The 25,663-nt window shown below is 40.3% G+C and overlaps 1 protein-coding gene across 2 annotated transcripts in view; it reads right to left on the reverse strand.

Moving 5' to 3' along the window:
• The window catches only part of ZNF462 (zinc finger protein 462), an 88,096-nt gene that overhangs the window by 16,799 nt on the left and 45,634 nt on the right, over positions 1 to 25,663 (reverse strand). The window contains exons 4-8 of one of the 2 annotated variants that reach the window (XM_066339319.1): positions 24,899 to 25,063; positions 23,015 to 23,118; positions 19,845 to 19,963; positions 15,451 to 15,642; positions 504 to 768 (exon numbers count right to left, since the gene is read on the reverse strand). In XM_066339319.1, the coding sequence (XP_066195416.1) occupies positions 504 to 768; positions 15,451 to 15,642; positions 19,845 to 19,963; positions 23,015 to 23,118; positions 24,899 to 25,063 (845 nt within the window). The remainder of the gene's footprint in view (positions 1 to 503; positions 769 to 15,450; positions 15,643 to 19,844; positions 19,964 to 23,014; positions 23,119 to 24,898; positions 25,064 to 25,663) is intronic. The other variant, XM_066339320.1, reaches the window with a different exon arrangement.

The following is a 25,663-nucleotide window of genomic DNA, read 5'->3' on the forward strand; positions in this document are numbered from 1 at the left end:
GATGTGAACCTGTCAGCCTTAAGTTGCACCAGATGAGATTTAGATTGGATGTAAGGAAAAATTTTTTACCAGAAAGGGTTGTCAGGCATGGGAACAGGCTGCCCAGAGAAAAGGTTGAGTCACCACCTCTGGAGGGATTTAGTAGATGTGCAGATACATCACTAAGGTTTAATGTTTGGCTTGGCAGTGCTGGGTTAATGGTTAACTGACGATCTTAACGGTCTTTCCCATCCTAAACAATTCTAAGATTCTGAAATCATCTACTGCAAAGACTTAGTGTGCTGTTGTCTGCAGCAGATGGTACTGGCTGTTGTAGAAGAGAAGAAAATGGATTACATGGATGCTGCTGTGATCTGGATGGCATTTCTTACATTCCTCTCCCTGATCAACAGTGACCATGTTCCTGTTAGCTACAGCCAGCTCTCCGAGACCTCAGAATTCTTTTCAAGCGGTTAAAAAAAAACCCCTATGAGCTCAGTTCATCTATTTTACACAGTACTTACTTAAAGCCTGTATAAAAGGAACAATCTTTGCACTTGAAGAGCTTTTTCCCTCCGTGCTTGTCACGGTAGTGGCGCCGGATGCTCTGTATGTAACCCGAAGAGAATTCACAAAATTCACAGTTAAGGATGGCTTCCGCTTTTTCCACTCCTGCAGCACTCCCGGAAAGTGGGATTGGGCTGATGTTGTTGTTGTTCCTGGCCAAAGCTGCAGACTGGTAGTGGTTCAGTTGCTGCTGAACATCAGGAGGCTCTGAGTATGAAGAATCTGCAGTGAAACAGAGCAAAGTTGTTATTCCAGGTGGATCAACAAATTTAAGTAAGGTTTGAAGATGTTTGCTCCAGAACCTATTGGCTTTTGGAGGGGGTTGATCAAGCTGTTGGTTATGAAACTAATCCTGCCTTCTGAAGGGATTAAGAGGTGCAGCACTTCCTAATCTAATTTAATGTATATTCTACAATTTAAAAGGTGAGCAATATAAATTATGCTTTTTTAGATCTGATTCGGGGAGGGAAGGAGTGATACATTAAATTTAAAGTAGTCTAAAAAGAAGCCTGATTATAAGACACCTAATTTGTGAAGGTAAAGCCCATTAATCATACTGATAAATGTTTTATGTGTTTGGTACATAAATCAGACCAGATTCTCTCAAATATCTTATGCCAATTCACACAAGGTGAAGATCTGGCACAGGACACATGTAAATAATCTATCTATATTTAACAAACAAACAGACAAACAAACAAACAAAAAACCAAAAAAAAGAGAAGAAAAATAAATGGATACTCTTCCCTACTCATACTGATGATGCTGGAAATTAAATAATAATTGGAAAAAAATACGCTTAATCATAAATTCCAGAAAGGCGAACTTTCAAACTACTGTTTTGCTACACTGAGAAAAGAGATCTCTAAAGACACATCCATTCTACAAGCCAGCAGAATTTTCTGCCACACCATTTTAATGGCATGTGGAGGACAGAGCCCAGAGATTTCTCAGTACTGAAACTGAAAGCTGTAATATGTTGGTTGGATACCCCAAAAAAGGAGTATGGGGGGAGGGAGGGTGGTGTTGAACCTTTTCCAACACACTGCTTGAATGTGGAGGTTAGGAATTCATCTGCTTTGTTCTACATAACCCACAGCTGCCCATGAATGGCACAAATCAAAGCAGATGGATAAAGCACAGATGAATTTCAGGGCAATTTTCCTGAATAGAAGACAAAAGGCTTTCTAGAAGGTGGGGAAAAAGCAAGGGTAGGAGAGGGGGGGAAGTCAGGACACAAAGTGTACGAGCCACCTCCTGCTTTGATGTGTACTTCATATTCCAAAGCAGAATTCCCCAAGGCTAGATATATTAGAGTTCCCTAATAGACACAGATTTCTGGGAATTTAACACCATCCATTCCAACCAATTAGTATGGGGAAACAAAAGGCAAACAGGCCTATATAAATACTGAGTTTGAGGACTTCTCCACCTGTCTTCAAAAGAGCAAAATGCTTGCCCTCTTTTCCCACTGCCACATGCCCACAGGCGGGGGTTACACATGCCCAAGAAATGAGTAACAAATAATGACAATTAAAAAACCAAACCCCGAACCAAAACACACACAGCAGGTAAATGTCTCCATGCTCCCCTAGCCTTACCACCAGGTCTATGTAGCAAAGAGAAAGGCAGAGACATGAAAGATTCTGGTAAAGTGAATGAAATTTGGTTTTGTTTTTCTTATCCAAGCCCCATAGCTGAGTGAGGCTGGATTACAATGCAGCATTTAGCATGTCTTGCTTCCACCACTTCTACAACACGTTTGTTCAACAGGAGGGTTCACAACGAGCTCCACCTGTTTAAATGTCAAGGCTCTCCTTCCCTCTTGTTTGAAGCAGGCTCCCCACATCCTTTACTTTGGCACAGGCCTGAGGAACTATAAACCCTCTGCAAAAACCTCTTTTTTTCACAAAGGCAGCAAATTTGTGTGTGCTCACCCTCCTTTGGAACAGAACTTTGAGGGCTCAGAGTGGATTTGCTGACTCACTTCTTTGGGCTACTAGGTTCAGTAATTTTAAAAGCTCAAAACACAGTTGAACAGATCCCCTGGAAAGGGTAAGGCAGGTGGGTTTTCTGGTGTTTTTATGTTTTGTTTTAGTGGTGGTGTGTTGTTTTGTTGTTGGTGGTGGTGGTGGTTTTTGGTTGGTTGGTTTGGGGTTTTTTTTTGTTGGTTGGTTTAGTGGGTGGGGTTTTTTTGTGTTTTGTTTTTGTTTTAACTTGTACTAGTCAAATTGCTCTTAGGGTACTGAAGTCTACTTTGTAGCTCACTTGTTCCCCTCCTCAGGAAGAAAGGATCAGAATTTTCCACCACATCACCGATGTTCCTGGCCAAAGCCCCAGAGATATCCATGGCTAAGAAAGCTACAGGTCTAAAAACGATTCTTTTCAGGAGAAGGAAGTTCTGCTGTTGTCTGCAAGATCTACTGTACTTCAGATGTTTTTACTCCTCCTATCATCCGGTGTCTATTATTCCAGCTTTTGACCTTTCCCATCAGTTATTTACACAGCCCTCTGGAATCTGGTATGTGAAAACTGCAGAAATAGATAGTTTCATGTCAACTAACACACACACAAACACATAGAAAAAACAGCCTGAAAAGTTTTTCCAGTGAGTCGTACCACTGAACAATGGTAGCATGCATGGCCTAGTGTACTCTTTGCCTTTTCCCTTGCTGAATTCTTTCATTACACTTGCTGCAAACTTGCTGCAGTGCAAGATTTAGCACTTCCTGAAGGAAAACACTCAGGATTAACACATGTGTACAGGGCTTCTGGTGGTGTCTGAGAACCAGTTTGCTAGACAGCTGTCCCGGCATGAAGGTGCATCCCAGCTCCCCCAGGAACACCCTGGACAGGGGTCAAAGTCGACTGAAGGTACAGGAAGTTTTCCACTGGGTTCAGCGAGCCCCACCTTCATCGTGCCCACTCCAAAACCAGCAGAGGCAGTGGAACGACAGCAACTGACCTGAGCTTGCCTCCAAAGATGCATTCTGGCACACAGAACAGAGCAAATCGCCAGCAAATGAGAAACAGTGAATGGGGGATATTTTCTTAAATTTATTTTTTTTAAAAACGGTGTCCTAGAGAAGGGCCAGGGGTTGCAAATCCACAGTCACAGAACAACAGCTCCACTTTAAAAATTGCACTTTTCCTTGCTCTATTCCTGCTGGAAGAGCAGGCTGATGTTTCACACACATTTTGGAGGTGTTGCCCCAACAACAGGATGCCAGGCTGGAGAATGAAGAACTAAAAGAGCAGAGCTTTTCCTTCAGAACTGACCGAAAAACTGAGTCATGGTCGTACACAATGTAAGTTCCACCTCTTCTTTTTCCTGTACCCCCAAGCATAAAGGCCTGGGAGCACTTTGATAAAGTGTTAACAGCCTTGGCCTAGAGCAGGAAGGGGGTTAGCCATTCATGTCTGAAAAAAGTAAAAAAGGCCCTAAAAGCCTTTAGTTAGAAAGCAGAAAACATTTAAAATAAGCAAAGGGAAAAATTAAGAAAATTTGTATTATGTACATGGAAAACACAGCAGAGCAGCGAATAAACACAAATGGAAGGGAAATTAAGAAAAATTAAACACCAGGAAGTACCATTTACATTTTAAGAAAAAAAGACTCTTCTTTTTTTTTTTTTTTTCTTTTTCTTTTTTTTTTTTTTCACTGAACAGCTTTGAGGCAGCACAAGAAAATAAAACACATTCATATATGCAATGAAAAGGAAGAAAATGGAACACTTAGCCTTGACTCATTTTAAACAATCAAACCAACACAAAAAATCCCACACCCAAAACACTGAGATTCCTTCTTAAAAACGAATTTTATTCAATGAATGGAAGGACATCACTGTGCAACTCTAAAAACAAGGTAACAGCATAGGATGATCTGAGGTAAAATGAAGGACACCTACAGTCATGTCAAGAGGGAAAAATTAACAGTGATTGCTGTAGTTAAAAATGGAAAGAACAGCGCAGCACTGCAAATCTCAATATTGACATTTTACATATGGCATCTACCTACAAATTACCTGCACAGGACAAATAACAATGCCAATAAATAATGTAATCCCTGCCAGCACTTACGGAACTAAAAGGCATTATGTTTCCCTAGTACAGAGGAGAGTTTTTATACCCAAAATGCCAGAACTTGAAAGCAAAGCAGGAGAAATTATTGTCCATGTGGTGATTTATCAACATAGCTGTATTTAAATTACTGCCGCATTCTGGAAGAACACACAAGCAAGTCTCTCTGTGTCCCTCCACAGGCATTTCCAGAGTGCCTAAAACACTAAATGTTTTGGGATGTCGTCACCCTAAAAACTTTGTCCAGAGTACAGTCCCAAAGACTGGAACAAATGAGTCTGCCAACAAATCTGGAAGTTACTACCTCAGCCAAAAGAGCAAGGCAATACCATTATGAAAATTCAGCTTGATTCCCTGCATACCCTGGGGTCACACACTGGTGAAAAACTTTAAAAAGAAAATATACAGTGAAAACACACCACAGAAGGAAAATGAAAATCCAAGTTTCATTGGATCCTATGTAGCATATAACATGTCTGAGATACCTAAATGAAAACAAAACTTTGGGATCCTTCCAGGAGAAAAAAACGCATATTTCAGATCCTGAACTGAAAACATACATTTATACAGAAATTCAGTGATGTTTCAATTGTTTGTGGGTATTTTCAGAGGTATCAACAAATACCATATGCAACAGCAAAACACTTCCACAAGACTCCTAAACCTAACAACAGCTGGGCAGAAATTCACCCAGACATGTTTAAGTAAGAGACACTGAGCAACAGCTGAGAAACAAGAAGGACAAGGACTTACTACAGGGAGGAAATTAAAGTACTACTTCATCATTTTAGGGTGGACAGAACCAGACATATGTAATATAAACACTTTTATGCCTGCACAGTGATGGATAGGGGCAGAGGGAGTAACGCTGCTCAGGAAAGCAGCTGTTGGAGTACACTGGAAAGTGATGTTACTGAATTTACAGAATTTTAATAATTGAATAGCTCAACAACCAGGAGGAGTCTAGGAGATAAAAGCGAAGACACTGTGCTTTTCTGGTATATTCACACAGAAGCATCAATCAGTCAAAAGAGACCAGCATTTTTAAGAACAATGAAACTACGGACAGGGATGTTTGGATCATGAGATAAGAGAAAACCCAGAATGGAATGTATAAATAACAAAAGTGCTTAGTAACACTTCATGAGGAAAAAAGAAAAAAAAAAGAAGAGATTAAATATTAATATAGGCCTAGGACATTCTGGATCTGCAAGGAAATGTTCTAAAGAGACTAAGAGGAAAATATTTGGAATGCTATTAAATTTTATCCAAATTCATTCATAAAGAGAAAATTTCTATGAAAAAAGAGAGAAAAAATCCAAGGATTTAAGAAAATCAGCCGTTTCATCTGGATAGAAACAAATGTGTAAAACCAAGTAAAGATGCACCAAAGAACACCAACAAACAACATAAGGCAAATTAATATTTTAAAATGCTTAAGGTAAGTGTAACGGTGGTATTTAGAAGATTTAGGAACACAATCCCTTCCAAAATTCAACAGGACTCATAATCACCAGCTGACTTGAGTGGCAGGATTGCACATAACCATGAGTGGCAACAGCTTGAAAAGTGGGAAGGTGGTGAAGCAGGGTGTCATACAAAGATTGTGAAGATGCACACATTTGTTCACTTTATGCCATGCAGCACTGACCTGGAAGGAAGAGTATGTGGGAGGGTGAAATATTCTGGCAATAAATTAAGCTGAAGGGAGGGGAAGACAGAAGAAACTCAGAGAGATGCAACTAAACATTCATAAAGAAGCTCGGGGAAACAGACAGCGCAAGTCTTGTCCACTTCATGTTTAAAAACAGAGTGTGACCCTAGTCTCTACCTAAATCCTGACTTCTGTTTAAGAACCTTTAGATTGCCAGAGTGTTAAACGTGAGATGACAGAAACAAGCTTTGTGCCCTTACTCACACACTCCAAAAGAAAGGAAAAAAGAGTAATCACAAAGTAAAGAAAATAAAGCCCTGGAATAAAAATCACCATTTAAGGGATTTAATACACCACTACTAGCCCCAAAAAACCCCACAAACAACAACACCAAACCAAACCAAAAACAACAACCAGCCAACAAAACCCCAAGAAAAATAAAACCAAAACCTGTTGGTGGAATTTATTTCAGCATTATCACTAAAGACTACTTCTTGGATGCCAGACCAGCTTTTGTAAGAAAGATATTACATATATTTCTAGGCCTCAGAACAGAGCAATGAGAAAAGCACATGAACTACACAAACTTGTTTATTTAGAAGAGGTGAGAGAAGCTACATCTGTGTTTCTTTATATTTATTTTCCTCTGGAGTTGTGTGCATGCCACAGCTCTGATTGGGACTGAGACAGGATAGAGGCTGTGTAGCTACTTGTGCTAATATCCAAGTAATTTAAATTTCACCTATTAAGAAGAAAATAATAAATAACTTTTACCACCTGAATCATTTCCACAGAGAGACTGTCACGTTGCTGACTTGTACAAGAATTTTGGAATTTCATAGTTGAGATCAAGAGTGGCTACCATAGTCTGTAAAAGATGATTCATTTGAAAGCAGCAGGAACTAATTAAGATTTATGGAGGAGTAATATTATTAATGAAATAAGTTATACCACAATATGTCCGTAAGAAGAAAAAGATCAGTCCAGCAGATCCCCATGCCCCTCTGTTTTAGAGTATCCAACACCACCAGAAATTCTTACTTGTATGAGCTTTCAAGGCAGGCAGAACCCTACTCTGCTGATGACATGATTTGGAAGGACCTGTTAGTGCTCAGAAAAGGCTTCACCATAACTTCTATTTATCCCTTGTTTTCATCTCTTCTCCCCACAACAGTATTTCTTTCCTGGTCTCAACTCAATCTAACTTTCTTGTTTTTTAGGTGACTTGGCTGTTTACCTAAATGGTCACATTTAGGCTGCACACAGCCCTCTCACTGTAAAGAGTATTAAATTCCATTGCCTAAATACAGGATTGCACTTAAGACCAAGATTTCTACTGCTGTCAAACACTGAGACCTCCATGAACTTACCTATTTTCAATAAAACACATAAAATAAAGTTTGTCTAGCTATTCCTTATTCTGTTGAACCAAATTCAAACATCATAAATGCAAGTGCACTCACAGAAGAGGGGAACACAAACAGAACTGGAAATAGCTTTAGCAAGACACTAATTTAACCAATCTGCTAAAAGGACTTAGTGGTAACAGTCTCTTTTTGGAATTTAAATGTACAAAGTTCAACTGATTCACTCAAGAAAATGATCTACCAATCATTTTTTTTCTTTTTCATCAGTAACCAAGTGATCCTCATGACACTGTGTTCCATGATTTCCTTCTCATTTTTACAGGCAATTTATTGGGTATTTTCAAATTTCCTTCTCTATATGACCCTGCCACAAACTCATGTTTCTCTCACTGAATGCTCACTCTCCTCTACGGCTTGAAATGAAGAGGAAAAAAAATTAATTTATCAAGCAATACATATTGGCATTCTGCTTTAAAATTTGCCCTAAAATTGCAGTGGCAGTATGTGGGTACCAAGGATTCATTCTAACCACAGAGCTCAGGAAACTGAACTAGTGTAACTTGTTCTGGAGACCTCCAACACACACCTTGACACCATTTTTATTGCCAACAAAAAGTCCTCATCTCTATCACCAGCTTTGAGCTCAGAACACTCCAGGCAATGTTTTCAAGCGCTGGTAGTAACAATGTTCCTTAAAGAAGAAATAAACCCAGCTACTTAAATGTCAAATCTAGGGCTGTCACCCATGATGATAATACACATCCACTTCAACAGAGCTAAAATGGGCAAAGAAGTTTTATCTCTCTGCCAAGCACCAAATATCTCCAGCATGTTTTAAATCAATTGGATAAACTGGAGTCTCAGGTGACAGAGAGAGTATCAGTGAGGCTGATAGAGAAGGCTGCGAATATATGGGAATGACAGTCTGCAGAAATGCCCTCTTACACACCCTTGGTCAAGCCACACCCTGTATCCCTTCATGACAACAGCATCCTTTTTACTCTGTGTTGAGTGATCACAAATTCCCCAGAAACACAAGAGATCAGCATCTACCACTTTGTCCTCTATTCTGAACATGAAAACCGAAGCCAAAAGAAAGCAAAAGCCTCAGGGAAAAACAAACAAACAAACAAACAAACAAACAAAAAACCCTCAATAGGAGTTGGGATATGCTTTTTTCTTTTCACTGTGGGTGCTATCAGGTAACTTCTTTCTGCTCAGAAGGAACCCAAAAGATGTTTCTTGATCCACCCTAACATTTTGTCTTCTCCCAACCCTAGGCAAGCCTTTTAATGCCACAGTGATCCCACAGCAGCACGGTGGCTAACTCCATACAAGGCTGACACCAATCTTCTCCCAGCTGCATGAGCTCTAGTCTGCATCCTGTTCAATCTCAGCTTTGCCTTTGCCTATTCAGCTCAAGCACAAAAAACCAGCACCAGAAAGAACGCACAATGAGCTGACACTCCCCTCAGCAGAGCCAATGATATCTCCCTCTGTTCCACCAGCCACAAAACAGTTCTCAACATGTCGCAGGAAAAGGCCAGAAGCCAAACTATACTCCAGTGGAAGAGAGCTACAGAGGACAAGGTCATCCCCCGCAGCGTCTCAGGACCTTGGAACAGTGAGGAGTTTGTTCAGTAAAAGTAGAGGTGAACAGGCCTTGTGCTTGTTCCACCAGTCCCTGCCAATCTGATGAAGGAGAAAAGTCCTATCTGATCCAGCATCTGGTACTTAGCTTAATACTGACCACAAGGGGTAAGACACACCGACAATTACCACAGAGTTTTAAAAGCGCTGTAAGGCAGTGTAGCCATTGGGGAAGAAGAGACAAGCAAAGCCTGAGGGGAAAGCAGGAACTTGCTCTAGGTTAGAGAAAGAGGGAACACAGCTGGGGAAAATAAAAAAAATCAGCCTGCAGGCAACACAGGTTAATGTGATACTTAAGAGTGAGCATGAGGCATCTCTCCTGTGGGGCACAAAAGCAGGGAAACAAGCAGAACAAGCAGACAGTTCTTTGTAGCCCAACTGTAACTACAAAAGCAGAGGCATCTTCTGTTCTGCGGTATGCAGATCACCATCTTGCATCCTTACTGTGGATGCAATCCTTCCAACTCACCTGGCAATTAAAGCAATTAGCTGTTGAAGCTCTGCCTGAATTTGACCTGTAGTCACTGCTGGCGCTCTGCCCTTCCAGTCAAACTGCTGGTCTGAAACTTCAAAAGAGTCTTTGTCCAACCCCTTCCTTCCAAATAAACCCCAAACTCAAAACTAAATACAGCCTGCTCTAATACAAAGTTTTCTGGCTGTGAGGACTGATCATTATAATTTTCCCCAGACTGCAGCAGCCATAAAACACAAAGACACACAAAAAACAATGACACAGAAACAGCACCAAAGGGGAAGGGACCATCTTAGGAACTTTCTGTCCTGATTGCAATGTTGGAAAAATATCCCTTATCAAGAGTAACAGCACACGTGAATAAAAATAAGCAAGTCAGCCACAATCCATGATATGTATTTAAAAGACTCAACAGCAACAAAAAACCGGAGAACCCAAAAATCAGGGTAGTAAGCCCAACCATATAGAAGGCCTGCCACTCTTCTTGAAGGTGGAAGGCAGAATCATGACTCACTGGCACCAGATCAGTGGATTTTCTTGAAACAGTGCCCTGTTGCCCATAGTTCTCCCTCATTCTGGTAGTACACAAAATTGCTTTAGCAAAACCTGCCAAAGGCCCTTTCCACCCTTCAGCAGCTCATCTGTCAGGCAGCACAGAAGACACACAGTCTGATTATGCACCATCTACTTTGAAAAAGTACAGAAATGGGAAGGATTTACAGTTCTGGAGCAACAGTCCAAGAAACAAGACTTAGTCAAGCAGTTTTGTGCCCAGCCTAGCTCTGGCCAAGCAAGCAGAGGTATTTATATTTCAGTCTCTAGATGAGGAAAAGTTATTTTCCACTGGCAAAGGCTAAAGTTCAGAGGGAAAAAAAGGGAACAGGGCACTGGATGTTTCACTTAGCAGTTTTCAATGCATTTGCTGCTGCAAGTAATTAAATTTATTGAGGATGTTGACATATATACTGGGAGACTCAAGAAGTCCTCTAGTTCTGACTTAACATGTGTTTTGTGATGTGTGCTGATATTAATGATAGATCCTGTTTGGTTTGCACAACAATGTGAAAAGCACAATTACTGACCTTCAAGAGCACATAGGAAGTGTGCCGCTTTCTATAGATCAAGAACTGGTGGCCAGTAAAAAGAAATGGTCTTATACCATAGCAGCATGGCTGAGGAGACATTAGAAACCACATCCAGATCTATTTAGCTGTGCACTTTGCTGTTTCATTTTGACAGTATTCTCAACACTAAAATTTTAAAAAGCTATAATTTTGAATTACTGCATGCAGTCATTACAGAAGGAAATTTATGAGGCTCCAAATCTGCCAGCCATATGAATAAAAAGCAGTGCTTTGCTCCACAACATGGTTAGACCAAAGTGGTTATTTTCAAAAAACTAAAGAGCTACTCCAAAAAATCAATAATTGCAACCAGGGCAGGTATTTCACACGGTCTCAAGAAGCCTTTGGTGTGGTTGAAGGCATTATGTGAAACTGTTTATCAAACTGTTGAGTCACTCTTCTTTATAGACTTCATCACAAGGGGTTGAGCTCCTATGTCTCTCTAGTTTGTGAGAAGAGGGCAGATCACCACCTCATAGCCCCTGAACAGACACACACATTTATAACACCACAGTGTCTGTGGCCATGTGCTTTGCCCTCAGCTGATGATCCCTCTGCACAAAACTCCTGCTGCTATTCGTGTTTCCTCATGTTCGGCCACACAATTTTTGTGTCTCTGCCTCACTTCAAGATCTTTCTTATGGAAAGAGATGAGAGCACTCCAATGTAGTGTTTCGGCAGTGTAGGTTTAGGGATTCCATTGCCTCACCCTCAACAGGAGCAGAGCTGGGAACACTCACCTGTGACACGTGGAGCCCTACAGGACGACACCACCATCAAAAAAACCCCAAAAAACCCATTCTGGCCATAGATTAACATGAATGCAAGCTCTTATTCTCACAAAGGCTAAAGCACATAGAAGTAGATCTTGGTGAAGAGATCCATCCAGTCCTCCTAGCAGTTTGCAGTATTTCAATTTACAATTAACTTCTGTTGCTCAGGTTCTCAAAGCTGTTAAGGAACACTCTAAATTGCAAATAAGTAAATTCAAACAAACAAGCTGAACACTCATGTAAACATACAGCAAATCCACACCATTTCCTTCTTGCAAGACAAAAAATACCTGTGAACTATGAGGAGAGCAAAAGAATATTTTACCACAATGGCAGCCTCATTGTGTCAACAAGAGCTGGATACTGCAAACCATTCAGTGCCCCTATACTATGAAAACCAGAAAAATAGTGCTCATGACCAGTATTTTCTGTTGAAAATATTTCAGGGTTTTTTTGTGACTCTGTGTAATAAGAGCACCCACAAACCAAAATATCATCACTCCACAGCCCCTCAAAAAACCCACAGAGTGCTGTACTTCGGGCTGGATGAAGATACACAGCAAAAACAGGTTCTTTATGTATTAATATATTGCCCAGCAGGCAAAGAGGGGTATGATAAAAAAGCAGGATCTTTGAATGATGTATCTGGAAATAAAAAGCCTTCTCTGCTGACTCATCAAGACTGACACCACCACTGTCCTAAACAAATGCCCTGAGAGAAGCACACATACTCTGAATGATTGTTATTAATTGGACTGAAGAGGTTGTCATGCTTTCTAATGACAGCTGACACTAGAATTACAGTTGGCAAGGATGGGTCTACCCAAAATGTTCAGAACCTACTCCACTTGAACTTCAGTTCCACTTAAAGTAGATGAGGCATCCCAAAACACCTCTGGGATGTGCAGCTGAGTACTTCAGGTAAGTCTGCAGCTACCAACACTGAACTGAAAGAGATGAGCCACAGAAATCTAAATACATTCACCTCTTTTAATGAATGGATGGATCTAAAAGAACAAAAGGAATGTTCTAAGAAAGGCCTGTCACGGAACGATTTTTCCAGGGAAAAGAAGCATCATAAGTTCCACTGGGTTGTTGGCCCAGATCAGCTCTATTCAGACATGCACTCTGCTATTACAATGCAGAACCCTTCTCGCTTTTCTACATTTTTACAGAGCTCAACAATCGACAAGATGACTTCTGCCAGCTCCTCAATCTCCCCAAGCCACCGTGTTGTATTTCCTACTCCAACCACCACACTCACAGGCAAGAACAGCTATTTTCTGCAACCATTACACAAGCCTGCTGCACATCTAACAACCTACAAAACAAGTTCCCTAATAATGGGGTACAACCTTTTGTCTGCCTTTCACCCCAGCCGAGGTCCAGTGCTGCATCCCTAGCGAATTAACTTTGATCATGGTTCACACTGCAGGTTATTCATACACACCAACAGACAAAATCCAGCTACTCTATACCATGTGAGCCTTTTCTAATACTCCAGTTGGACATAACTGTGCCTGCATTTCCTATTACTATTACTAGTATTTCATCTAGTCTTGCACACTACCTGTGACTCACAGCCCTGGGCCACAGAGGGAATGACTTATTGCCTTCAAAAAACCCAAAAAACATACAATGGCGTAAGAGCAGACACCATTAACCTGATATGCAGCAAACTGTATAATGTGAAAAAAACTACTCTAAAGCAGGTTATTCCTTCCTCAAGCAATGCTCAAAATGCTAACACTATTATTGTAACACCTGTACTCCACCTCCCCCGTGGTGGCTTCTATTATTGTCAAAGTGACTTAACCATTAACCTCATTTAAAGATGATCTAGCTAATTGGGACAAATTTGGCCTTGGTCTCAGGCTGTAATACAGATCTAGGTAACAAAGTCAACCCAATGAAATGGTGCTGTTAACAGAGTCATTGTTTTAACTATTTTTAGGAAGAGTTCTTAAAGGCTGCAAAATTATCCTCTACAAAATACAGCAGGTATTCTGGATTTTAACTCCATTAATTAGGAGTTTGAGCTCCTGGGATAAGCAAAATTTAAAAAAAAAAAATAAAAAAAAAAAATTGAACCATTCTTCCCAAAACTGAGTACTGCCCTTCAGTATCTCTCCACACATCACTAGCCAAAGACTGCTAACATACAGGAAAGGCTAGCACAGATACTAAAAATAATTTTCCACTTCTTAAGTCAGTAATGGAACATTTTATTTTGCAAGCAAAAAAAAAAAAAAAAATAAAGCAGTAGAACACATCTCAAGATGTACTCAGCTTGTTGAATTAGCTTAAGCTAGCATTCACAAAAAAACTCAGTAGTTGCACTGTTCCAAACAACTCATTGACAAAAGGTTGTCTGGAAGCAGCTGGTCAAAATCTCTTGTTGAGATTCTGATTCTGACCAAAAAATGTGACTTGCTAAATCACAAAAATATTGTGCTGTTTTTTCTCCCCCTTCAATTAGGTATTTCTATGCTGATTATTTACCTACTTCAATTTCTTTCAGCTGTTTTCTGAACTTCTTTAACTCTTTCTCATTTCACTTTTGTTTTTTTGGAGTTTGCCTTTTTTTTTTTGTTATGGTGAGAAAGAGAAGGAAAATACCTCCTATCCTTAGTTCACCAGTATCCCAAGCAAAACAGCAAACAACAGAATTCCTGCTGTTTAACATTTAGAACCACTCAAACTTCCAGGAAAAAACAGTATTTTCCCCTTTTCTAACACACCTTCCATACATTCCAGTTCTTTGAACATCTGCAAATATTCTCCTTACATTGCAATGAAACTTATACAGGAATTAAAGCTGGGGTTTCTTTTTACCAAAGAAGCTCTTCTCTTAACTGGTAGAAAGTGACACCAAAAGATGCCTCATAAGTTACTACCTAAAAAGCCTTGAAGCTTGTTGTGATACCCCACACCACCTCTTCTATTTCTCTGTTTAAACAGTGTCTCTCCCTCTGCTTCTTTCCAAGCATCTTCTACACACCCCTCCAGCACAAGGGGATTAACAGCTTTCGAAACAAGCATTGAAAAGGAAACAGTGCTCAGGTTCTCCTTCCTGAAGCTGAATATCTGAAGGCGATTTTGGTGTTCTCTGTAGAACAGACAACAACAATTATTCCTATTATTACAGTTTCACATTTTAAACTTAATCATGCAGTTTCATCAATGTGCTCTACTCATGAGATTAGATATTAGGAAAAACTTGTTCCCTGTGAGAATGGTGAGGCTTTGGCAGAGGTTTCCCAGAAAAGCTGTGGCTGCCCCATCCCTAGAAGAGTCCAAGGTGAAGTCGGATGGGGCTTGGAGCAATCTGGGATAGTGGAAGGTATCCCTGCCCACGGCAGAGAGGTGAAAGGAGATGATATCAAGGTTCCCCGTACAACCCAAACAATCTCTCTGATTCTGTAAGTACAAAGGAAAATCAGGAGCATAGATGGAATCTGAAAATCCCTTTCCCACTGCCTATGAGTAGGAATTATGAGCCTGAAATTTAAGTTTCTGTTAGCAAAGCCAGCAGTGACATGTTCCAAAGTCAGCTTGAGCAGTGAGGGAACAAATTAATGTAGTATGAACTGGTGACGACCTAAAAGCAGAGCACTTCCTACATCACCACGTTTACTCTCGGTTTTGATGCAACTTCTGGTTTCCTCTTAATGACCAAATGAAGATGCTTTTGGTGCAAAGTTGCCTGCTGCAATTTGGTTTGCAACAAAAATATTAAGCGGCACCTTAGACAATTAAATTCTTGCTTTGAGGCACCTCTTACCATTAGAGTCCTCCACTTCTTCAGCAGGAGTGTGGTTCTTGGAGGTGTGGTGGGCGTGTGAGGCTGCAAAGTTGACAATGCGGGGTCTTGGTAGTGTCAGTGCTTTCCCATGCACTTTCAAGGAGTGCTCTTTCAGCTGGCTGATTGTCATGGTGGAAAATGAGCAGGAGGAACATTTGTAGGCATGTTCACCTGGGTGAGCGAAATACAGGCAAGTCATCAGCTCACAAAAGAAACAAAATGGGGCCCTCACACTTCTCACTGAATTTGGTGGTAAAATTCCCATGGACTCTTCAGGGGAAGACTGATCCCAAAGGAAACAAGCTATCCATGTCTCCCTGTTGGGGCAGTCTGGAGTCTGTGGGCGTAGACACCTGCTTTGGACCAAAGTATCACTTTCTGGCAACTGCAGATCCTTGTACAGTGGCTGATGTCAAGAAAAACAGAGACCAGACTTTCAGCATGCCTGTGTTGCACGGTATGGGAAGAAAACAGACTCTGGGATGAAAATGGAGTAACTTAACCACGGCACTTCCAAGTTTGTTTGGGAGCACAGCAACTAGAGGTGGTGAAGTCATTTGTTTCTACATGCAGCACATCCAGCATCATTGTTAATGAAGCAAGAAGGACATTACAAAACTCCAAAAAAGGGCCCTCCACAAACAAAAAAACAACAACAAAAAAAAGGAAAATGGAATTTTAAAGAAAGTGTGTTGTGTGTTGTATAATTACATTGGGAAGGGTTACAGTTTTCCTTATAAAAAAATCTGCCATTAGGCAGCATTGATCTTCACGGAAGTGGCAACCAGGTGAAGGCTGGTGAACACAGCAATACCAAGTACAAAAGGGTGCATCTGCCAGGCTGTGTGGAAGTGTGTTATGAGAAAGCACTAAAAGAAGTGGAAGAACAGAACTAATGCACAGTAGTGGATTTAATTTTGAATACATTCCAAGCCATAGAGACAGCAAACAAGGGGAAACAAATCCTGATACAAGATTTGTTTTGCACTGAGGCATGAAGGCAATTGGAACACAAAGTGAAACCGTCCCAACACAAACAAAGTGATATTATATATAGGTGCCAAGTTATTGTTTTGGAAGTGCCACTTCCATATACAAGAGTAACACTGGCCACATATGAGTTGTACATAAAGTGCCAAAACTAATACAGGAATGAAATATTCATGAACAGTAACAGAAGTACGAGAGTTCTGGTAATGGGTGAAGCAGAAAATGTTTGCCATCTCTTGACAAATCCAGCAAAGAAGGTTCTCAAGCAGCAGTGTTTCCCACACCAGAAATAAATGAACCAAAGGAGAGTATCAAAACACATATTTGCAGCTGTTCAGAGTAAGAACCTGAAAGGATTAGCAACCATCCTCCACAAAACTCCCAACCCTGTCTTCCAGAAAAAATATGCTAATCATAAAGACAAAATACCAACTTAGAATGCCCTTTTTTGGTGCATCTGAAAAAGAACAGATCACTTGAAGAGTCTGAAGTGGTGAAACAAAAAACTGCCCTGGATGTTTTTTCAAGTGACATTCCTCACCTGCGCAAGTTAAATATCTCCTTTTCACAAAAAGGAATACAACATTTCTTAACTAGCACACACAATGAGTTGCTCAATGGAATACAATAATTTAAAGATATTCAAAAGTTACAAGATACCAGTGGGACACAGATATAGACCTTCTTGGCTTTGTCAGTGTAAGAGATTCCTGGGTGACAATGTGCACCAACCTTTAACTTAAAAGCACAAGACATTAAAGCAAATAAAGATTGATTACATACCAAGCAGTCTAGACACACTAATAAATATGCCCACTATTCATTTCCAATGAGCATCAAAACATGAAAGTATGTCTGATTGCAGAGGAAAAGCTACAGTTTGGCCCAATAGAAGTCTTCTGCACCTTTTTTGATTGCTAGTTTTGTGTATCACAAAGTGATCATATAAATACACATACAAATAAATAAATGTAAGCATTTATGTAGCGAGTCTGAACACTTGATATGTACTCAAAGCACTATGTTCCAGATTACACAGAAACTGAACAGGGCCAATGCTCTTATCTTACAATCACCCACTTCTGCATTTCCAGAGTAACTGCTGATTAAGAAATTGATAACAGATTCCTCAAAAACACAAGCAAAAAACGCAACCAAACAACAACAACAACAAAACAAAAAATGAAACAAAACAAACAAACTAAAAACCACCACAAAACCCCCCAAAAAACCCCAACCCAAAAAAAAACCAGGTGAAAAAGTTCAGATAAACACAACAGAGAGTCCGTTTAGAGAAACTGTAAACTGTTCTGCTCCATGCCAAAGGAGATGGCACACACTGGATAAAAAACAAATGCCAGAAACACTGGTACCAGCTGTCACACAAGAACGGATTTTGTAGTTCACTGAATTTTGATCCATACCCAGAAAATGAGGGAGAGAGGCAGACTGAGTAAAATACTTCAGGATTCAGGATTTTATGAACTTCTAAAGATTTCCAGGAGACTTCAAGAAAAATTCAGGAGGACTGAAGTTTTAAATTCTAAATAAATAGATAATGAGACAATTGGGAAAAAAAAAAAAAAAGGTAACATAAGAGAGGTTCAGAGAACCACCGTGTCATTGAAAAACTGAGGAATCTGAGGAAGTCAGATATGTTTGTTCAGTGATACATATTTCTGAATGACTGACTCAAAACACACCAAAAGAAAGCTCTGACTGAAAAACATACAAGCAACTTTTCTGTGATGTGACCATTCATTTGGTAGAAATGGGACTGAGGCAGAAACATATCTGTAAGCCTTTGGAAACCCTATTACCCAAGTAATTGTGCAAGCACTATCTAGGAAACCATGAAATTGTGTTCATGTACCATGCAAAACATGGCCCTTTCAAGGGATGTCCATCTACTAAACCAAGTTCAGAAGCATGAATTCCTAATAAATAAATCAATGAATTACATGAAAAGGAGTATGAAGTAAACATTAGTTGCATGGTAACTCTGGGTTGAAAAATCTGCAGGTTCAAGCAAGGAACCCAGCTGTGTAATAGCATAAAGAACACATTACTTTATGGTTGGTGAAAATAAAGAACCATGGCTCCTCCATACAGGATGTAGGATTCTGTGAACTGGAACTGCTGCATACAGCTGGACTTCCTAGAAGGGACAGAATGCCATGGTCGTCCCATACAAGAGGAAGGTGGTAAAAATTAAGCTAATCTGTTTTATCCATCCAAGTACAGAAACTTGCACAAGCTCTGTGAAATTCAAAAAAACATACAGAAAACAATGTACACAAGACTGTACACAAGACTGTCAATCCCTCCTCTATTTCTGTAGATAAAAAATGCATTTGGATCAATGGCAACAACTTTTTTTTTTTTTTTTTTTTTGTATCAGCAGACAGCTACAAATTTCTTATGCCTTTTCTTCCCATTTTTCCACCTTCCTCCTTCTCCCCGGAGTGTATGACTTTGAGTAAGCAAATAATAGAAAAAGGAACATACTTGTGGTCCTTTTTATCAGAAACTCCTGTTCAAGGAGTTCCTACTCACAGCTTTTTAACAACTGGACTAGCTTTCAGGTTTTCAGATTGGTCACTATTCTATTATTTGCATCAGAGTGCATATTTGGATTGCAAACCAAAGTTTCAATGCAGGATGTGTGACGGTGCCAAGAGCCTACTGCCAAGGAATAAAGATGAGGAAATCCTGAGTCTCACTTTTTAATAATCAAAGGTGCAACAATTTCAGGTGACATACTCTGTGTGACACATCACCATCCCAGTTCCTGTTCCTCAGAAGCATGCCTTGCTTGCTTGTATGGATTCTGTTGTGAAATACAAGGATTTGCAAGACAAATTTCCATGTTTGGTAATGCAATTTTGACATTCTCAGTCTGTTGCACACAGACCTGACTCCCAGTGTTCGCAGGGCTTGGTTTTAACATGATAGCCAGCATAAAACTCTACCAAAACCCAAGGTGGTGCTCACAGACTTTTTCTTAGAGTCACCTAAAGCACAGACATAAATACAAAGAGCAAAGCAAAGCTCACTGCCAATTTCATTATGACAGTTATGGTATAAGCAATGAAATCCACTTGGAGAAAAGCATAAATAAGAAAAAAAATATCAGTCATGTAAAAGAAAAGAGAAGAAAGAAGTTCCTGAAGCACCCATAATTTTAAATCCTTGCCCTTCTCATTACCCAAACTCCTGCTTATCCCAACAGGTTCCATCAGTTGGCCAACCACAACTGTGGCCTTTCAAAAAAATCTTACCCAGTTCTGATGACAGAACTCATGATTCAACCTAGCATCTGTAATCATGCACAAGAACACACCGGGCCATTTCAGCTGCAAGACTGAGAGGGAAAAACTTACCAGCATGAGCCTTGAGGATATGGGTTTTCAGGCGGCTGTTGTAGGAGGACTTGAAGGGGCAGAGTTTGCAGCGGAACGGCTTGTGGTGTCCATGGTGTGTCTGCATGTGGCGGTCCAGGCTTGAGAAGAGACAGAAAAGGGAGACAGAAAAGGGTCAGTTGTTTCAGCTGTCCCTTCAGAGGCAAAGCAAAGCACTTTATAGCAACAGCAAAACAAGTGAAGATCCTTTCTCATATTCTCTCTTCAACAAATTCAACAGGTCTGCTTATACAATAAAGTCAAATCTGTGTGAAGGAAAGGAGTAGACCTGACATCAATTCTGTTTATACAGAGAGCAAGCCACCTAAATAAACTTATAGGGCAAGATTAGTATAAATTAAGTTATGCATGATCCAGACTGAAAGGACCAGTTGAAGAAACATGAAACAGGCAAGCAGCTATTTTCTTATTAAATTATCATTACACAATTTTTCTCCTGCCAAGCATGTTTGTGAAAATATATATATCCCCTCTTGTCCTGTTGATCAAGGGTAAAAGATTTTAAATATATATATATCTATATTTTGTTGTTGTTGTTGCTGACCAGCTTTACTGAGGAAGCCTTCCTTTGGTAATGGCAGCAAAAGCAGATTAGAGATCCTGCTCTGGGGAGGGTGCCAGCAGGCTACAGTTGATGGGTTCCAGGATTAAAAGGCAGCAGAGTTTCAGAAGCAGCAGAGTAGGAGATTCTACATGAAGCTCAGCAGGAGAAGAAGGGGTGGCAAAGACCAGCCTCTCTTTTCTTCAGGGAAAATGGAAGTACCAACAGCCTGAATACTGCAAAGTGATCAAAAAACTGTTCTTGACACAATTTGTCCTAACAGCTCAGTAAAGTTCAGAGGAGAAAGAGGGACTTTTCCCACATTTTCTAACAGAAGATCAAATTCATTCTAACTGTGTGAATCCTGCAGAGCTCTGCAGTTGTTACAATGTGGCTGACAGACATGAATTCACTGGCTCCGGGTGGCAGGCAGGTAGCCTGAGCCCAAGCTGTCAACATTTCCAGTACAGCCTCTACTTTGAACACATTTTTGCTTTGTGATCTGGTCTTAGCTTGAGTCATCTCAGGCATGGTGATGGAACAACAACGAAGCAGAGACACTGCAGGAGCTGCAATTTGCCAAAACTGCCCTCCACCCCTCACCTCAGTTCTAGATGTATTTCAGGCATAGTTCTTCTTATTTGTCTTAAATTGTCCTATCAACATGTAGCTCAAATAGCAGTTGTTCCAGCCCTGTCACACTACACTAGATTTCACGTGATCTTCAGTTCCACACTGACAAGAGCCTGAGCCAGAAAATCCCTGTTTACGAGAGCTAACACTGAAGCCTGTGTATTCAAACATCTGATAACAGCAAAAAAACAGAAAATGAACTTGTATCTCCTCTCAGGGTCACTTCAGACAAATACAACTTAGCAGGAATCCAGGATGGAGTTTGGGACAAGACAAAATGCATAGGTTTTCTAGAGAAATGGGGGAAACTGTCTCCTAAACGAGTTAAGCTTTGAACACTTGCAGTGAATACTTCATAGAACAAAACTTGGTTTAAATAGCCTCCAGGGAACAACGTTACTGAACAATTAAAGCACACTGCCAAAGAGGTATGTGATACATATTAAGCTATTATAAATATATGCACCTTAAGGTATTTGACACAACAATAATTAAAACTACATTCACAACCACACAGTTTGCCAGCTGCACTCTTCCAAAAGGTTTTAAAGTTTGGGTTATATTTGGGAGGATAGTGGGCTGTTTAAAGATTTGGTTTGGTTTCCTTCACCGACATAATCTCCCAGGAGAATAATTGCATCAGAAACAAAAATAAAAGAAGCAGCAAACAACTTCAACAACAGAGACCACACCTATTAGCAAGTTAGGTGGTGAGTTCTTCCTGCCATCCACCACTTTTTGATTCACCCATCCTGCAACTTCTGGGACATGACTTATCCCCAGTAGGAAAGAGAGTGACTAGGCACCAAACTCAACAGAAGTCTGATTGTTGAATCAAGTTTACCAGGCAAACAGCAAGCCCTGCAGGGCCTCCCATTACTGTCAGCCTTTCCAAAGCAGAGTGGGATACACCCAGCAGTCCACATCCTTCCCCAAATCCCTCGCCTACCCTTGGCTGCTCAATCCTGAGGACATTTCCAACTGTGGCATCAATTTGCAATGCTGTGGCACCAGCAGAAACCTTGCCTTTTTAACACAAGGAACTAAAGAATGCCTTCTCTTCCACATGCATTTGATTGCAAAATGGTGACATCATCACCAAATTTAAGAGTGCTATGAATGCCTGCATCAAATGAGCACCTGGATCTGTTTACTTTTGTTAAAACAAGCAGCTCTATCCCCAGAAATTAAGAGGAAACACAGACCTCTGAATCAGGTCCAGGAAGCCAGCAGAATATATATCACAAATCCCATTTTTCTGGGGACACATATATTTTTATTATTAAAGTATTTTTTAAAACTAACAAACTTAAAGCTAAGTCAAATCTCAGGGAAACAAATTTTAAGAAGTGTGACTAATAAAGATGACCATATACCAGAAAAGGACACAGGACAAGGGAGTCACTTATATGGCACACTGGAATGAATTTTGAAATATTTGTGAGCTGAAATTGCATGCCATAATTAAGAAGAAGAATCTGATTTAAAGTAAATTTATGACACTAACAATAATATTTTAACATTAGAAATGAAAATCAACTCACAAAGAGCTGTAGTAATTACAAACAAAGTAGTTATATGCAGCAGAAGTTTCTTAAAAATGGAAGATTAACTTTTCTCTTCTTGGCTTGTTAAGTCTCATGCATTTGACAAAGTGAATAACTGGGAGGCACTGTTTGCCTACTGAAATAATTCTTATTCTTTGGCTTGCATGTTTCTCTCCTACATGCAGAAAAGAGGGCTAACATGAATTCAAGAAGACATAAAGGTGTAATCTTTAACAAACAGCAAATCATAATGGCCAAAGATTTTGCAGTGTGGAAAATACATAAATGCCATGAGAAAAGCATGGCTCAACATCAAGTCAAGAGAGCTTTCTTAAGTGTCAGCCCACAAAAACAGCACTGCTAGCTGGTGGTTCTTTAGGAAACAAAAAACCATAAAAGCCACAACTTACTTGTGCCTGAAAGCAGAGACAAAGGAGCAATACTGGCAGCTGTACTTGTCTTCCCGGGTAAACATGGCCAGAGCCAAGTGACTCCTCTCGTGAGATCGTAGACCCTGCATAGACATCAAAACCCGGTCACACTGGCTGCAGTGGTAGCCCCCAGGCCTGGCTTCATCTTCCAGGGATGCTCCATATTCAGCTTCTGTAAATTCCACAATGCCAGGGTCTTTGGCTCCCTCAAAACCCTCCATCAAAGTTGTGTTTGAAGGATCTTCAGCTTCCTGCTAAAAAACACATATCCCCCCCAAAGCCATCAATTCTCTCTCCCTTCTGCCCCTCAGTCTTTCCCCTGTGTTCATCAGAACGACCAGGCTTCCCACTGCATTATTTCTCTAAACACATCCCTAGACAATCTTCACATCAAGGGCTTTCTGAAAAAAAATGATGTATTCTTGGGAGGGAAAAACATAATTACATCTATTATATACATCCATGCATATATTAAAAAAAACCAAAAAACCAAAAAAAACGGGGATCTCACTTCTTGATCAAGTTTGTGTCAGATCATGCAAAAAGACAAGAAACCTATCTTTCAGTGATTTTGGTCTGAATCTTCTAAACTTGATCACATAATAATTGGTAAGTTACAAAGAAGTTAATTTTAGTTTATTTTGCTCTAGTTGACTGTACCTACCCTGCAGATGAATACAGATGTCTACCGTTCAGTAGACTTCGTCCATCAGTGTCAAATTCTCAAGAAACAAGCTGGTACACTAAGACCCTAAAACCCTCTAAAAATACAAAACAAACAGAAAAGGTCCTTTTTTTAAACTCTCTTTCTTAACTTTCCTTTCCCATTTCGAACCAGAGCATGCATTTGTGGAGACACTTAAATACCCTGTAAGAGGCATTTGCAGCACATTCTTTAGGCCATGGCTTTCAGCTTTTGATCCCTCATGCAAGATTTTATTTACTCAAAGGAAAGCACTGACCCTATACAAGCATCACTTGAGAAGAGCGAAAGGACTCTTAGAAGGAAAGCATTCAATCTGTCAGGAGTATCAGGTAGGAAGGTAAGGAAAAGTCAGTGGTAGGGCAATGAAAATTCTCTTAAGTAGCATGAGAGGCTGTGGAGAACATGGCTTCCCCACAAAAAGCAAATTATGTCACCAAAAAGGCATGTCAGTCAAGCAGCAAGAGCCTTTGACAAGAGCTAGTTCCCACAGCCTTTGTGTACTTTCACTTCCCCTGCCAATGAACATTCTGGAAATCAGACTTCGGAACATCACCTGTCCTTGGAGATGTCATTTGGAGATACCCCTTTCTACACGGAGAAAGGAAATTACATTTGCACCTAATCACCTGAAGGGGATCACTGACTCAGCTGGCCACTGAATGTTTTGTTTGGAGCCAGCATGCAAATTCCATGTGGAAAGGAGTACCACAAGCAGCTTCACACACTTGTATATGCACACTTCCTCTTCCTAAAATAAAAATCATATACACATACAAAAAAAAAGAAAACAAACAAGCTCCTTTTGAGCTTAACTATGCAGAAACGTAGCCCATAAAGCAGCTGAAAGAAAGTTTCCCGCTCATAAACCAAGTCTTTTGGTCATCAACAACATCAACTCCTTTGAGGCTGAGAAGAAATGAGAATTAAAGAGTCTTCATGTCCCTGGATTGAGAGCGAAAAAAAGTTAGAACATCTTAAAATGAACCAAATGCACTTCAGAAAGTTACTGTTACATTAAAACATCATGCCGAACCAGAATGCCCGGTTCAAAACACATTCAACTTCACAAGAGCCCTCCACAGGTTATCAACAAGGCCTTTAATTTAAACAATGCAAGTAATTTCTGTCACTTTCAATCACCTTTAAGGAATTCTTACCTTTACAGTGGCTGACACAGAAGAGACATTCCCATACTGGACATGCTTGCGGAGGTGATTACAGATTGCTCGAAGTGTTGGATGAACTTCCACGCAAAATTTGCATTTGTAGCCAACCACCTTCCTCTCCTTGAGTTTTGAAACATCTTCCAGGTGTCCGAAAGCCTGTTTGAGCACACAAGCATAAATATCTGAAGCAGGTTTTGTCACCTTGTTTTTAGGAGCACAGACCAGACTTTAGATGTGATGTAACACTTGATGTCTTGTCTTGCAGAACTGCAAGGTCAATTTCTGTTGAGATCATTAATTCCTACAAAGTAGACAAGACATATATGCCAAAGAAACATTCAGTTTATGGCTAACAGTGGTCCCCTAGAAGACTACTTCAGTTTGGCCTGAAACTGTGCCTTCTCCTCCACAATCCCATAATTTCCCCAACTTCTGTGCAAAGCTTTTCCTGCACAAGTGTATTTTTTCAAACTGAAGCAGAAGGAAGGGGGAAGGTGAGCAAAAAACGGAGAAACAATTTGGTCCTCTCCTTATGAGGCACTTGCCCAAAGCTCTGTCACCAGATAGATTCATGTCATACTAATCTTGAGTGCTCAATGAGAAAAAGGAGTGAGAGAGAGATGGTTGAGAAGAAAATGGATGTGTTATTCAGAGGGACATGGAAGAAGGGGATGGGACGTTTTATAGAGAATCTGTGACAAAGTACATGGCAGCCCTGTCACAAAAGAACAAGTGACTGTCAGACACAGATGGCCC

This window comes from Sylvia atricapilla, chromosome Z, assembly GCF_009819655.1.
Source record: "Sylvia atricapilla isolate bSylAtr1 chromosome Z, bSylAtr1.pri, whole genome shotgun sequence".
In the NCBI taxonomy this organism is placed as follows: Eukaryota; Metazoa; Chordata; class Aves; order Passeriformes; family Sylviidae; genus Sylvia; species Sylvia atricapilla.